This window comes from Puntigrus tetrazona, chromosome 15, assembly GCF_018831695.1.
Source record: "Puntigrus tetrazona isolate hp1 chromosome 15, ASM1883169v1, whole genome shotgun sequence".
Classification (NCBI taxonomy): Eukaryota; Metazoa; Chordata; class Actinopteri; order Cypriniformes; family Cyprinidae; genus Puntigrus; species Puntigrus tetrazona.
Genome location: NC_056713.1, coordinates 301,741 through 317,875, shown reverse-complemented (window position 1 = coordinate 317,875; position 16,135 = coordinate 301,741). Strand labels below are relative to the sequence as shown.

General features: G+C 40.1%; 1 protein-coding gene across 1 annotated transcript in view; it reads left to right on the top strand.

Moving 5' to 3' along the window:
* Positions 1–16,135, top strand: part of LOC122359285 (teneurin-4-like) — a 65,092-nt gene that overhangs the window by 33,998 nt on the left and 14,959 nt on the right. The window contains 5 exon segments of the mRNA XM_043259592.1: positions 580–765; positions 3,828–3,854; positions 6,780–6,926; positions 8,518–8,734; positions 12,489–12,608. Coding sequence (XP_043115527.1) covers positions 580–765; positions 3,828–3,854; positions 6,780–6,926; positions 8,518–8,734; positions 12,489–12,608 — 697 coding nt within the window.

The following is a 16,135-nucleotide window of genomic DNA, read 5'->3' as shown; positions in this document are numbered from 1 at the left end:
ACCTTCCCAAAGCCCACGGAGAGTTTTATTTTTGAAATCCCGCGTGTTAGATTTAATTTGTGAACTAACTTTCAGTTATTGTCTCGCAGATCTTTCTTATAGAAACGCATTTTGTGTCGTGCTGCCTCAGCTTTCACCTCATTACTTATGCAGTAAAAGCGACTTAAATAATCCAGCGTGTGTCTCCATCTCTGTGGGAAGTCAAAATTGGATTTTGTTCTTTGACTTTACTTTTTTCTTCCGTTTTTTTTTTTTTTTTTTTTTTTGCCTGCCGCCTTCCACACAAAAGGAGGAATCCCCCCACCCCAAAAGAAAGGAAGAGACACAGCAGAAAATCTGCCCCGTTAAACCTCCCACAATCCCCGAACCCCTGCTTTGTAATGGTCTTATTAGATTTGTATTGTCCAAAGGGGATTGCCCCCTTTATGAGGTGCAGGAATTTCTTTTCACTACCCATCAGACAAGGTAGTGGAGCGTGGCCGTCCCATCACTGACAATAACTCCTGGATTTGCTTTCTCTTTTACCCCCCTGTCCCAACAACTATTCGCTAACACCCCTTCTCTCCCCGCGTCCCACAGAGTTGTGTGCAGCCGACTGTGGTGGACATGGCATCTGCGTGGCGGGCAGCTGCCGTTGCGACGAGGGCTGGATGGGTGCCGGGTGCGAACAACGGGCTTGTCACCCACGCTGCAGCGAGCACGGGACCTGCAAAGACGGGAAGTGTGAATGCAGCCCGGGATGGAACGGAGAACACTGCACTATAGGTAAGCTCTCGTTTGTGTGTCGGATGAGGGTGGGTCGACGGGGAGGGGGAGGTGTGAGAGAAGCATGCGTAATTGAATTTGTGCAACTCGGCATAGCATGAACAGGTTTGCTCAAGGATATGAGGCTTGTCTTCATGCATTTTAATGTGGGAATGCGCTAAGGTGTCTTTTCATTTCTGCTCATCATTTCCCTCCTTTCTTCTTCTCTCTGTCGTTCCTTTCGATTAGTTCATTTTAAAGCCAAACATTTGCACTGCACAAGCCGAGCAGTCACTGGAAAGACATTCTTTACGTTAGGAAATTAAACGGCGAAAAAGCGTTAAAACATTCATTATTTTTGCCGTTTTGTAAGTAAGGGATGCTGTCACACGCTCTCTCGAACGGTTTGTTGCTCTTATAAAATGCATGGTTCAATAAAATTCCATTTATTAACCCTCATAAATCATGTCTGATATGCAGATATGTAAATAATTAACATTTTTGGCATAAAATCCTGTTGTATACAAGTATACTCTTCAGGTCTTTTTGTTGTGAAATATTTACTCATTTTTATAATAGTTAACCCGAAAATATGTCAAGATGCACTGTTTATTAAGCCATTAGTATATCAAGTTATTTTAGTATAATTGTAAAAATATCCTTTTTCGGGTCTTTATGCTGTCCATTTAAAGCACGTTGTGCCTTGGTCAGATTTTAGGATATTTAAGTGTTAACCGAAAGCCACTAAATAGTATAGACAACAAAACAGCAGATGGATTCTTTCCCTGTCACCTCCAGAGCAGGAGGACTGTTGAACACAACACCTTTTTGGATAGCTTTGTAATGGAAATATGGGGTTGGTGTGGATTATTGAGCCCCTAATGAAGCTAAGCCAAACATAATGTTCTTATTTAACATGCACAACAGTGACCAGCAGTTCTCCCTGCCTGTTTACCTTGTACTAACTATTTGGAGACAAAATGGTTCACATGAATACATGGCCCTGGTGATTCCAAAATGTACCTATTACATGAAATACTACTAGTTTTATACACATAAAATCATTCTTTTTTTTATCAGTGTTTACAAAAATTATAGTCAAGAATCTTACCTTGTTAAGCTATTGTAAATATTTGGATTTATTTTAATGTGTATTTACAAAAAACTACCTATTTAGATTAGTGCTGTCAAACGATTAATCGCAATCAATCTCATCCAAATGTATATATTTTAAAAAATATGTTTATATATTACATATATTTATATATAAGATTAAATATAATAATAGAAATATATAAATATATTCTGTAAAATATAGAATATTCTATGCGTGTGTATTTATATATACATAAATAAACTCAGTACATGCATGCATAAATATACATAAATAAACCCAGTACACACACATATATTATGTAAACAAAAATCTTTATTGTTGATTTAATCAAGGTTCATCGTTTGACAGCACTCATTTAGACTAAATTTTGGTAACAGGTTGCAAAGAATCCATTATTTTTTCTTAAGGTTAATCATGTCCCTTTAATGACCATTTGTTGAGAAAGAAAAGTTAAATACTTCAAAGTATGTCAAAAACTATTTAAGAATTTCAGACCCAATTATTTGTTGAAAGTGCCACCTAACCCTAACCTGCCTCTTAATTCACAGAGCAATAATTTGGTTGATAACAGTGTTGCACCTATTCTTATTCGTAATTCTAAAATTTGATTGGTTGAGTGGAATGATGTTCTTGGAACATGAATAAGTCACAATATAGTTCTTGACTTTTGTTCTCGCCTAAAGAATATGAATGGACCAGTAAACAGTCTGTTAACCAGTGTTTGATCATTGTGTCTCTGTTCTACTCTTTGTCTCTCATCCTCTCTATCTTAACCTTATCCATTCATGGCATATCTGCTCTGTTAAAGGAACTAACATAGTGTAATCTGATATTGTATTTTATTTTCCAGCTGTAACAATTGAGTTTATCAGTCAGTGGCCCCAAAAACGAAACAGCTTCTCTTAAAACACCAGAGGTGAACAAAGCAAAGAAAGCAGTTTCTATTTTGATCGTATGAACTTTCCAGATCAGTTAATAGCAGAAATGACCAAGAGAGTTATTTATTTATTTTTCTGGGCCTGTGAACTAGCTTTCTGTCTTTTAATATTTTCTTGATGCAATATTGATGTTCTTCATACATGTACCATATAGTGAGATATAGCATCCCCCAGGGATCATATATTCTCATAAAGCGTTCGTCATTAAATGTGGTAAGTGTGACGGTTCATGATGTAATGTACAGAATGTTTGACAGATGATGTGTTTCTTAGAACGTGGTTGTCTCATCAGTGACATGCTCTTTTGACATAGGCTTATGTACACAGTGTTAAACTTGAAGGATATACTTTAGATTTTTTTTATATATATTTAGATTCAGATATTCTTCATAAAACCATAAATATCATTCTCCAACTCCCCCAGAGTTAATAAGTTGAGTTTTACCGTTTTTGAATCTATTCAGCATCAAAATTGAATCTATTCAATGATTTATGCTAAGATATGCTAAAAGTGCTGTCGCCAGACCCGGAGATTGGCTGAATGGATTAAAAAAAAATGCTAAACCTCATCTTATTAACTGGGGGAGTTGGAGAATGAGCCTATTTCCAAAAAGAAAAAAAAAGTGGAGTGTTCCTTTAAGCAATTGTAATACTTACATTCTATTCAGAATGTTAGAAATGTGTAACATAAGGCATTTATGAAGAGCTTTAAAATACAGGCTTCATAGAAAGTGTTGCCAAACCTGTAATACTTGTTCAGATAAACCGAGACTTCCCGCTACATCTGTTTTCATCTCTCTCTTTCTCTACCCTGTCACACCATACCTTTAACTTTCTCCCAGCCTGTGATGTGACGTGTTACTTTATGCATGTTATTGTCCTTGCTATAGCTTTTGCAGCCCCTGTGTTTTCGTAAACGTAGAAGTCTGGAGCAACCACCCATGCCTCTAGCTGTCTGTGTCTTGTCATGGAAGCAGCACTGTTCAAAACCTCCCTTATATGTCCTTGTCTTTTATCTCCCCCTAAAGCTCACTATCTGGATAAGGTAGTGAAAGGTATGGCACTCCTCCTGTCCTATCTTTTCTTCCTCTCATGTTCTGTCATCCATCATATTTCCATTAGCCCATCCTTCATAACGCTCATCCTGAAAGGGTTGCGCTTCTATTTCGTTCAGCCCATGCTTCATGCCACACTAACCACAGTCCTTGCCGCATCATGCTGCTGTTCTGCCACCACATCCAATGTGCTGCTCTGCCACCTTGCTACTTAGCACCTTCGTGCCCGCTGAGTGGGCGGCACAAGAGCCGGAGCGTCTCCTTAGCCGTCGTATCCCTGTTGTGGAACTCAAGGGGATGGATGGCCCACAGGATCCAAGGAGGGAGGGCTGGTGGAGGGTCATGGACCTTGCCAACCGGCGCAATGCATAATGGATGTTCAGTGCAGCTGTGTAGCGCTGCAAGAGGGGGTTCAGGAGGAGGGGTGGGGGTTCTGAGAGGTGCTGAAGCGGCAGCCTCTCTAATTAAAGCATGCTATGCACCGGTGATGCCAGGGCCCCCGAGCCGCCCACACCCCCTACCTGCTCCTTGTTTTTTTCCTTTCATGTCTCTGGTTTTCTTGCTCTGTGAGCCCACCCCTTCCCTCCCTTTCTTACCACATAGAGAGGCTGTGTGGCTAGCGTGAACGGCAGGGGTCGCGCGAGGTGGTTTGTGGCCCTCCGGAGCTGTTTCAGCCTGATGCACGGGTGCGCTCCACAGGGGCCTCTCTCTGAAAGGGCTGCCAATTAAGCTGAACTGCTGCCAGCAGAGTACAGATCTTTATTTATTTAGCTCTTTAATAAGCATTCAGAACAGACCATTCAGACGTCTAGCCGCTGCAGACTGTGCAGCTGTTTGTCTGTTTGGGTGTTTAAGGAAGAACCTGCTGTCTACTGGTCAGGCTCATGCTTTGCTTGTTAGCAAAGCATATAACTGTCACTGACTGCCTTGAAGCACAGAAAGATCGACCTTACACGATGTGAGGTCAGCTGGGGGCTGTGAATGCAAGCACAACCTTGAGTTTTGCGACCCTTTCTTTGCAACATCTATTGATGGTAGGGAAAAAGACAAGAAATTAGATCATCCAAAGGTCTTGTCCTTTAGTCATCCTCAAAGTACATGCTTTGTTGACATGGCATTGTGTAGACTTTTTAGTAGTACTCCAATGAGATGTCCAAAGCATCAAGGAAATGTAGGTCCTGCAAAAGAGACAGTGTGGGACATACTTTTGCTTCTAAAGGTCCACAGTTTGAAGAGTCTAGCTACAGCTCAATCAAGTACACCTGCCTGTAACTTTTGAGCAAGCGTATTCATCTTGATTACCTGCTGCTGTTAACAGAGATTGGAACTGAAAATAAGCAGGTTGGTGGTCTGTGCTTTCAAGAGCATGTTTAGACTGTATCATGCAAATAATCAAAATTGCTGTTTGGGATTCTTTATCCATGAGCAGTGGTCTCAAACTCAATTCCTGGAGGGCCACAGCTCTGCAGAGTTTAGATCCAACCAGCTCCAACTCACACATGCTTGTACAATTCTAGTAATCCTAAAAACCTTGATTAGTTAGATCAAGTGTGTTTGATTACGGTCGGAGCTATTGAGTTTGAGACTAATGCCCAAGAGTATCATAGCTCAGCATGCCAGAGCATGTGCTCTAACCACTACACTGCAGCTCCATTGCTCTTTCTTATATTTACATGGCATTGTGCTGATCTGTGCAGCTATATAATTATGTAAGTCAACGTTGCAGCCCACTTTCTTGATGGATTCTTCATTTAGGTGTAGACTTACATGCTACAGCAAAGATCAGCAATATATATTTTTTTCTTGTGTCAGATGGTGCTAAATGTGCTAACATATATCAGTTATTGAAGCACAGCTGTCTTGGAACATTGAGCATAGCATCATGATGCACAAAGCCTAGATGAAAACACTGCATGCCATTCCCCATTGAGCCATCTTTAGAAATGATCATGGCTTTTAGAGGCATCTCGGATTTCTTTCTTATCAGGCATCCACCACCTTTCTCTATACAAACTCCCACTCACTCTCTCTCCCTTCCTTTAGTCTCTATGATGTTCGAGCAGTGGCTGTGCTAACTGTCGCTGACAAAATAGGTCAGCTCAGACATCTTGGAGAGCGGCTCTTGGCTTGTGAAAAGCATGTCAGGATTTTACATTCGATGGCGCAGGGTTTCTCTTCTTTCGTCTATGTTTTCATCTTAGGAAATGGAATTGGACAGGTAGCTGATAAGTGGCAGTGAAGGGGAGGAGGAAACAGATGACAATGACAGACATTTTACACTGTCGTATGGAGTGTACCATGTCTGTAGGACCATGTGCCATCTGTGCTATCTACATCCTGTCAGCATTAACCTCCTGCTCAATCGCAGCCCTGTGAAATCCTATTTCCAAATGTGTCATGACATTCACGTTATAGAAATAAAACAGAATATGGTTTGTGTTGTATCTGGCACTTGCATAGTTTCCATGCTTAAAACTAGTCTACTGTCTAAAGCTAAGGTTGTTGGTTGATTATCCATATTGCTGTTTATCTAGTTGAGGTAATTGGTTTTTTTTTCCAGGTTAGATTTTGCCTCTAACTTTACTGTCTCATTGTCTTGCCTCTTTTTCTTGCTCTCTCTCTTTCTCTTTAGAGCTGAGTTCTGCATCTATTGTACAACACTAATGAGAATGTATTGATCTGGAGGAGCTCTGCAGTATGAGTCTGCCTCTATAGGATATAACGGCTTAAAAGGTGTATCAGTTAATCACCTGAAGTTATTACTGTTATTACTGAAGCACTCTTTTGACCTACAACCCGTCATTTTGACTTTTTCGTCTGGGATACAGACACTAGGCTTTGCAATGTCTTGTCTGTTATAGCGTAATGTTTGTTTTGGTGAAAAGTGCCCTCTGTAATGTGTACGCTTTGCTTTTGTGTGCACAGAGGGCTGTCCTGGTCTGTGCAATGGCAACGGCAGATGCACGCTGGGTAATAATGGCTGGTACTGCGTTTGTCAGCTGGGCTGGCGGGGAGCAGGCTGCGACACTTCAATGGAGACAGCCTGCAGTGACGGCAAGGACAATGACGGAGGTACAACACAAACAACATGCTACCTTGACATTTATTATGAAGATTTAACAGTCTTTGCTTGAGTCTCTTCTTTTCTCTTTCTATTGCTTACACTGGAGTTGTTTACAATGCCTGAGCTGTTGTCAGTTTGTCACTTAGAACACTAAGATCTAGAGTTTGCCTTAAGCACCTTCACTGAGCTACAAGCTGGCAGCTCTTTTATATAGCATTGGAAATGGTCAGACCTTCCCTGTGGGTCCACTTGTAGAAGAGTGAGTTGTTTTAGTCAAAATCATAGTTTCAAGTTCCCTAAGGTAAAAGAGAGACATACCAAGTCCATATCATCTCCGCTTCCCAGCAAGCAACAGCTTAGAACAGACCTCCTGCCAAGCCTCAAAATCAAAGGTAGCCTTGTCCTGTCACAAACCACACTGAGCATAAAACATCTTTGCACTGAAGAGCACACTCTTTGGGGAGATCACAAATCAATGTTCTGCTACAGATTCCAAAAACCTGGTTTTATACCTGATTAGCATTTTATGTAACTGCAAGCTTATTTGTGCTTTTATGACCTTCCTAAATAATCACAGATATTCACATGAAAACAGCAAAAAAGGTTTTGAGGTTTTGTGTCCAGATAAATGGAAATAATATGCAGACCAAACTAAAATTATGATAACGTGTAATATAGGAATCAGAAAGTGCTAGTACATATGCTAGTAGTTAAGCAGGCAATTGGTTGTACTGTTGGGGTGACTGAAACAAGCAGAGTTGAAGCTTCCACCAGGAGAGGTGTTATTTTTATAATTTGGCCCGTCTGGTCAGAGAGGTTCCTGAAAGTAGAGAGAGGAAGAGAGAGATATTAGAGAATAAGGGATGACCCACTTCAGTACATTAAAGGGTTCCTCTCAGCATGGCCTGAAGTCCTGAATTATTTCAGCTGAATTACAGGAGGGAAAGGCTGAGCCGCCTGTAAAGGTGTGGAAACTGTTGGAAAGGGGAAAACATGAAGGAAATAAGCCAGACTGGCTCTAACTTACTGCAATAATGCAGCTGTAGGGCACAGAAAGCCATCTAACAGAGGCAGTTATTTCTCAGAAGTTTACAAGATCCTGCTAACAGTTTGCCAATGTTCGTCTTGGGATGATGAAATCTTTTCCTCTCTGTTAAAGATACCAACCTAGGGGAATGACGTTAGCTTGGACAGAATAAGTATGTTGGAAGGTATCTGTGCTGCAGGTTCTGAACATTTCTGGTAACCAGGTCATACCTGATCTAAAACATTCTGATGCAAACTGATGCATTCCCTAATAAGGCGCTAAACCTATTTAACCCTACCAAAATATAATCTGTAAATGTGGTACCTTGTCTGTGGTGTTCTACAACCTTTGACTAACTTGAACAAGTTGTTCCACCTCAGAAAACCACCATCTGGTAGCCGATCTTTTAAACCACCTAAACTAGTTTTGTCCATTTAGAAATCATTTAAATCCAGCTTATAAACATAAGATAAAAATTGTAAGTAATTTTGTTAAAAAAAAAAAAAAACACTGATTTATTTTCTGACACTAAATTCCTATTATTAAAGACTAAACCTCTCTCTCTCTATTAGATGGGTTGATGGACTGCATGGACCCGGACTGCTGTTTGCAGACATCATGTCACACCACCTCGCTGTGTGTGGGCTCTCCTGATCCACTGGATATTATCCAGGAGACCCAGATCTCTTCCACTCTGAGCACCCTGCAGTCCTTCTACCAGCGTATCCGCTTCCTGGTGGGCCGGGACAGCACCCACGTCATCCCTGGTACCAACCCCTTTGATGGCATGTAAGTGTTTCTTATGTAATATTTGCAATTTTTGTGCAATTTTTGTGCAATTTCTTGCATTTTTAGTTTTTTTCCATACTTCTCCCAAATCCCAATCCACCATAGTGTATATTTAGATATTTAGATCAATCAGTAACTATAAGTAGATGCTGTCAATCCATCTACAGCTCTTGTTCCTGTAAACAAACAGGGCATGGGGCTCATCCCAAGGTGCCCCAAAGATGTTTGGTATGAGAGAACAGTGCTGTCACTGTGTGATCCCATGTGGCTTTTCATCTTTTGCCTCCATTTTGTGGCGTTCCCTTTTTATCTGTAAACAATACCTAGAGTGAACGCCACTTTTGCATTTGCATCCCACTCGTGCACTGGTCTCGTCCCTCTCTCTCCTCCTGTTCTCATTTGAAATGAGCACAAAAGACGCTACTAGAGACTTGGGAAAAAGTTGTGCTCCTTTGAAATGTCGTAGAGTATCCCCGCATTTCCTTTCATGAAAGTAGAACTGACATTTCAAAGGCAAAAATGAAAACGTAACAAGCAAATGAGCATCTTTTTGTGCTCTCCATAGAGAATGCCTCTAATGGTGTTGCCCAGGGTGCGTTGACGTTTTGATTCGTATCTCCATAAGGCATAATGTGCCAAAGAGGTCTTCGATTCAAAGCCTTCTGTTTTTAGACCTTGTTTTGTCTTGTTCATTTGGAAACTCAAGTGTGAGGGGTTTCGGATCAGTGAACAGTCCTTCCCTGAACTATAGTGAGTAGGGTATTGTTTTTACATCTCTTAAATGGCCATTTCCCACAGTTCAGCTCAAACTCTGGACCAAATGGCCTTTTGCTTTGCGTGACTGAGCCTCTGGCAAGTATGGACTCCTTTGTCTAATCTGCGCTGTCCTAATGAGACTCTGATCACTTCAAAGCTGTCCTGAGCTCTCATTCTTGCACTCATTTCAGTCCTATCTGCCAGACGTTCTCCCGCTGCATAAATCACTGCGCCCTCAATCAAGTTGTGTCCGATGTGCATAACCTCATGCAAAGATAAAACATTGGACTTTGTTTGATATTGCCTTTTGTGCACATGTCACCCGGTATTCATGAAATGCTTGTGATACCCTGTGACATTTTCCCAAGGTGACATTTTTGCAATGCTCGGTAGGGAGTCTCCTGATACCCTCTTCATTATTTCAAGATGGGAGTCTAGGCCTACCCTTCATCACCATCATCTCCCCAAAAAAAATAGTGACATAAATAAATAAAAGCGTTAGAAGTCGGCCAGCAGCCATGGATCGAGAGACCTCGATTCACCTAAAAATATCAGGCTGATATATTATTTATTACCTCTTAGTTCCTCCGCCCACTGACAGATATGAGAGAGGCTGACAGCAGCAGCCAGATGGACCTCTTAGACATATCCGCAGTTGGTCTAAAAGAGCCCCTTGCCATCAACTGATCAGGCCTCTTTATTGATTCCACAGCAAACCTGTGTATGCTCAGAGACATGTCGAAATGCACATCTAACATGTCCAACCACAAGAAAGTAACACAGCTGGGAATGATCAAAGTCACCCAACCCTGATTTGCAAGGCTCACCTGTCTGAAACTTTTCGCATGTTGTTCCAATGTGCTTTAACCTCTACAGCATGTGCTCTGTTTATCTGAACACCATGGATGGCACAAAAAAATAAATGTGCTTGCCTGGAGATGCACTTGGGTCAAGTTGTTTGCTTGCTGCATCTGAGTGTACTTAGCCCCTTTTACCATCATGTGGAGATGCCGAAGGGGGGCGGCCTGAGATGGCCCATTATTTCTCTCCATTTAGCCTATTTAGAACATGTTGCAGTTTCTGCGAAAGGGAAGAACTGCTGTACTAAGATATAATGAAAGAGAGGAAGCATATTTTTATGTTTATCCTCTCTTTAAAGTTTTCAAAAGTAATTAGTTGTGCTTGCTAAGGCTTCACGCTAACGAAGGCCTTAGATGAATTGACAGCATCCGCAGCTAAATTTAGGAACAGCGATGCTTTTATGCTGTTGCTAATGCTTAGCAATGCCCTGATAATAACCTTAGATTCAGCCTGTTTACATATGCTATCCTAATTAGCTTGTTAGCTTTACAGTGCTAAAGAAACTTGCTGCAAATTTTATTTGAGAATTCTGCTTTAACAGAGTTTGCAAACATTCATTTTACCCATCAACTATTTAGCAAAAAAAAATGCTGCTTAGCACTCCCAGAACCTGCCTCTCAGGACGGTTTAGCGTGTTTCCTTCATAGTTGTTTACTATGTCTCTTTTAATATCAAGTCAGACGTGGCCTACAATTTGCTTCTATTACGTGGTTGTCAGCACAGTACGGCACAAGGTGATATCTCTGTTATTTATAAACCATCTTCCCATTTTATCTGCCTTGTTTGAGAATAGGGTTTGCTGAATAAATGAACTTTAGGCTTTTTGTCTAGACCACTTCGGTGTTCTTCCTTCGTCTTCTTCGGATCCATTTAATGTCAATATTTAAATCATTTGTCGTGGAGTTGTTGAATCAGCTCTGCATATTTCTCTGTGGCTCAGAGCCGACAGTTCCACTCAGTGCACCTTGTGAAAACTTGCATCGCTGCCCCTTCTGAATGGGAATACTCTAAATCAAACTGTCACCTCGAGCAATGTTGTAGATAGACAAAAGCTTTACACATTATATCTCTCTCTTTTCTATCTTTCCACCCTTTTATTTAGTGATCTTTCTTTGTCACTTGTTCTGTCTCTATTTTCTATTCTACTTGAGTTCGCTCATGGTCTGATAATAGACATTGTGGTGGGGCTGTGCACTTGTGCGCTATCTCTACTAGCTTTGTTTACAGGGACGCAGAGCCGAGCCAAGGACTGCTGAAGGTGAGAGGCTGCTTAAATTAGCATAAAGTTAGCCTCCCTGGGACAGGGATATTGTTGGGTCTGTGATCTTGCCCGCAGTAAGGACAGGAAGGGCCAGCCACTTACACACCCGTGTTAATTGTTCCGCTACCTGGCAAATGTTTAATGGCTTCATAGAAACAGCCCCAATGTGTAAATTTTTCCTAGGAGCTTTTATCTTTAACCTAGCTGATGTGTGTAATTTTTAATATCATATTTTACCGTACAAGTCATTTCTTGTCTAATTTAAATTTCTGTCTTTCTGTTATATCAGATCAAATGATATACCTATTATTTAATCAAATGAATTAAAGATATTACATCATGTCGCAGGCAAAATGAATGAACTTACAAAAAACCTGACAGCTCTTATATTTGCGTAATGGTTTTAAAATATACTTATTTTTGTCCTATAATCTCCAGCCTGAACAGCATGAAACTTGATTAAAAATCTCTAACTCTATGAGTCAGAAGTCATGTCAAGCGGAGAGTTGTTTTGTACTTGTTGAGGATTTTAAGAATCTGTGTTTGACTTTTTCATATCGATCAGTAAGTCAGAGCTCCTGAGGCAGACTGATAACATCAGATAGAGGCAGTTTCAAGCCCAGATATCTGCTGTGACTGAAAGCACTCATACCTCCGCATTGTTCTCTCAAACAGCAGGAATGACACAAACACTGTCCCATTTTTTTGCTCTTATCTTTTGCTCTTCAGACAGGAAACCCCACTGAGGTTTCCTCAGAACTGTGGGATTCATTTAATTTATTATATGTGTTTACAAATAGCATCTGATGCTTTTCTACAGTGTGAAACAACATGACCCATTTTACTTAGTATGATTTTCATTTTTTAACCTCACAGTCATGCCTGTGTTATCCGGGGACAAGTAGTGACTTCAGATGGGACTCCGCTGGTCGGTGTAAATATCAGCTTCATTAACAAACCAGCCTATGGGTATACCATCACCAGACAGGACGGCAGGTAAGTCGTAGCATGGGATGAAATGATGTTTAAAGATCTGGGTTAGCAATTAAAATGGAAATATGTTGGAATTTTTTCACGTCATGATCATTATGCATGCACCTTTAGCCCACATCTGTGCACTTTTAACTGCTTTCTGTATGGCAGAATGTTCTATAATGTGCTGGAAATAAAACTGGATGACAATTTTATTCCCAGCACACCATTGCACATTTTGCCTGTTTGCTTGGATGGTGCTTTTTGTAGCCATAAACAATCTTCCATCTCCTGGCTCTATTTTTCCCTCTCTTTGCTCGTAAACACATGGTCTCTCTCTCACAACAGCCCATCAAGCACTGCAAAAAACAGACTCTGTACGGCATAAAATCACCAGTGCACCTGTTTGCTTCCTTAAAACTGGGGATGCTGTCTTAACTGATTTTGTTTGATTGCGGTGTGTTCTGTACTGGTGCCTTTGCTTTTTAAAGTACTTCTATCTCCACTTCCAAAGAAGTCCCTCTGCTTCTCTGCCAACCACTAGAATTGGGTTGACCAAGAAGCATGCAGTGGATATTTGTGTAATACAAAATTTTGCCTAAAGTCATACTCTAGAAATCCTAAAAGCCATCCATTATACATCTGCCTTGATGTATTGAGAGTCACTTACGCAACACTGATTTCCTGAAGGAGAGAGCAGAATGCTGTGGACATTGGAAAAAAAATATTTAGTGCACATTCAATTTTGTCATTTTCATTATCATTTATTGCATTTGAACTTCTGAAATAAGTGGATAGTAATGTTTAAAGGTACATGAACATTCAACTAAATTCGTTCATGCATAATGTATAAATGATGCTTCTGTCCTAGCGCGTTAAAAACATTAATAAAGAGCAGATAACATCATTACAAGAAAGTTTGCTGAATACTTTGAGAGAACCTTGTGTTCCTGCCATAAAAACTGAGATTGTTAGCTGTTGCTGGGACAGTGGTATCTAAAACTGGCACACACAAGTATGCTTGGGAGGATGCAATGGGGATGTTTGCCACAAATAAAAATTGTGGGAATGTTCACTGCAGGTAATTTTAACATCCTTTGTAAATATATGATCAGTCAAATAAGACTGGTATAACTACACAAGGAATTAACAAACAAGCAACAGTATAATTTATTAACACTTTTTTCTATGTGAATACATTTGTAATATATTTCCATACATACATTTCTAATATTTGTTAACATATTACATTTCTGTAAATATATTAGATTTCTATGCAAATATATTTTAAAACATTAAAATATTAAATTAAATAAACTTAAATATGTTTCATAGAACACATTTTATGTAAATGAATCAAATCTCCACACATGTAAATGTTTTCATTATTGAGATTATAATTTGTCCCTTCATAATAAATAGAATACAAATGAAATTTAGACACTAAAAAGCTCTGTAACAATTTAAATTGACTTATTTATATAAAAAAGTTAATTTGTAAACACCTGTTCAGCATGAACCAACAAAATTTTTATTTACAGACAGATGGTTTACAGTGCCTTGGAGATGTTCTTTGACAAGAGCTCCGCTCCAACTCTGCTGCATCAGCATGGAAAAATATAGGAAGTTAACAACGTAACTAATTTGTCTCAGAGACAAAAATATGTAGTATACATGTATATTTTACAAATAAACTACAGCAAAGGTGAAATTCCAAAGGGAAATAATGTACAGAACATACAAAAACAATATTTTTAGGTTTTTTAAGATGCATAATGGCATAGGTGAAATATATTCTGGAAAATGCATGAAGTTATTTAAGTTTTCGAGCTTTTAAGCTTTCTCAGATAACCTGTGTTTCCACATTTTTTTAAGGTTTTATGAGACTAATAAGTTAACAATTCTGGTTAGCTTATGTCCTGCAGGATAGATTAATAGGCTATGCTATGATATGTTTGAATGTTACGCATTTAACCGAACCACGCAGGATATTTGTTCTAATCTTATATCTGATTTAAATCATCTCTCCCTAACATTTTCGTCTCGTTTTTATTCGTTGACGAAAATGTTGTTGCAGTTTTTGTCAGTTAAAATTTGTACATTGATGTTACTTGTCCATAATGTCCGCCAGCGCTACAACTCAGACAAAATGCAGACGTCTGCCAGTGTCTGCCAGCAAACGTTAATAAGCGGACCAAATGCGGACGTCCGTCAGCAAACGTTGTAAAGCAGACCTAAGAGGACATTTGCGACATCTAGGAAACGATTAGCATGTATTACCCCTTGTGAAAATGTACCATGGTTTCACTAAAGAAAAACAGTAGTAACAATGTTTTTTGGCATATTAGTTACCATTTGTATAATTGCAGTTAGCAAAAATAGCATGGTTAAACTAGTGTAGCAAATCTATGGTTATTTTGAGGTTACATTTGAGGTCTTTTTTTGTGTGTTATTTGTAGTAAAATCATGGTTCATTTTATATAATACAAATGTTATTATAGTTACATTGTCTATATTAACAAATAACTAAAGTAAAGCTCCACTTGCTTTCAAAATCCAGTTGTTCAGAAGATTTTTAGGGAGTCAGTGTCAGAATGTGCTTGACCTAACAAATTTGTTTGTGAATTAACCATATATAGTGCTCAGGACCAGCAACCCTATTCTGCCGCTGTGTGAACAGCCTAAGTTCAGTTAAGAGGACTAAAAGTGGGTGGTTTCGACCTGTTTGGGGTCTAAGCCATCGATCTGGCTAACCCCTTCGGGTTAGCTTTGCGTCCCTCCAAAGTGTGCACTGAAAGGCTGAATGCACTAATAAAGTGTGTCACCCGTGCCTGAGGTTCTTGTGTGATTGATAACAGGCCTGTGAATCGCTCATCGATTGGCATGGCAGCCTTTAGGGCCGCGTGCGTGCCCGTGTAATGGTTATATGTGTGTGCGCGCGTATCTTTCATCGCATGTGACTGGCCAGCTAGCTTTTACTGCAGATTAGCGTCGACTCTATATGGCTGCATAAAAAACGCACACAGCCTCTCTCTCTCTCTCGCGGACGCTCCCCAACAAGCACGCTCTGTTCAAACTCCCACAGCGCACAGACAAATGCTCACATTTTAGCAAGGGCACAACAACAAGGGCAAAGCAGACCTTTGTTTATCAGCCGTGCCAATGAAAGCTCTGTGAATAGCCCTTTGGGATATGTAGTTGAATTAATGTTCAAGCAGCGTGAGGTGTGACTACAGATGCACGCCGCATCTATGCCAACCCCGAGAACAAAGAAACACAGTGCAGCGCATTCTGCGAGTCCACATATCACATATTGCTAATCGGCTGTTTGTGTTGTAGGCGTATTTGGCAGTAAAGTGCATTTGTGCTTTCATGTCTACCAGAGCGTGTTGTAAAGGTGTGTCTCCTCGTGATGATACACAAGAAAGCAGATCAGAGTAGCATTCCGGATTTGTACACAATCAGTCATCTCGCGAGCCGCATACACGATAGCCTGCATACGGTGTCCTGTTTCATTTCTTTTTAGAGGCGTCAACAACAGAGCTCTCTGA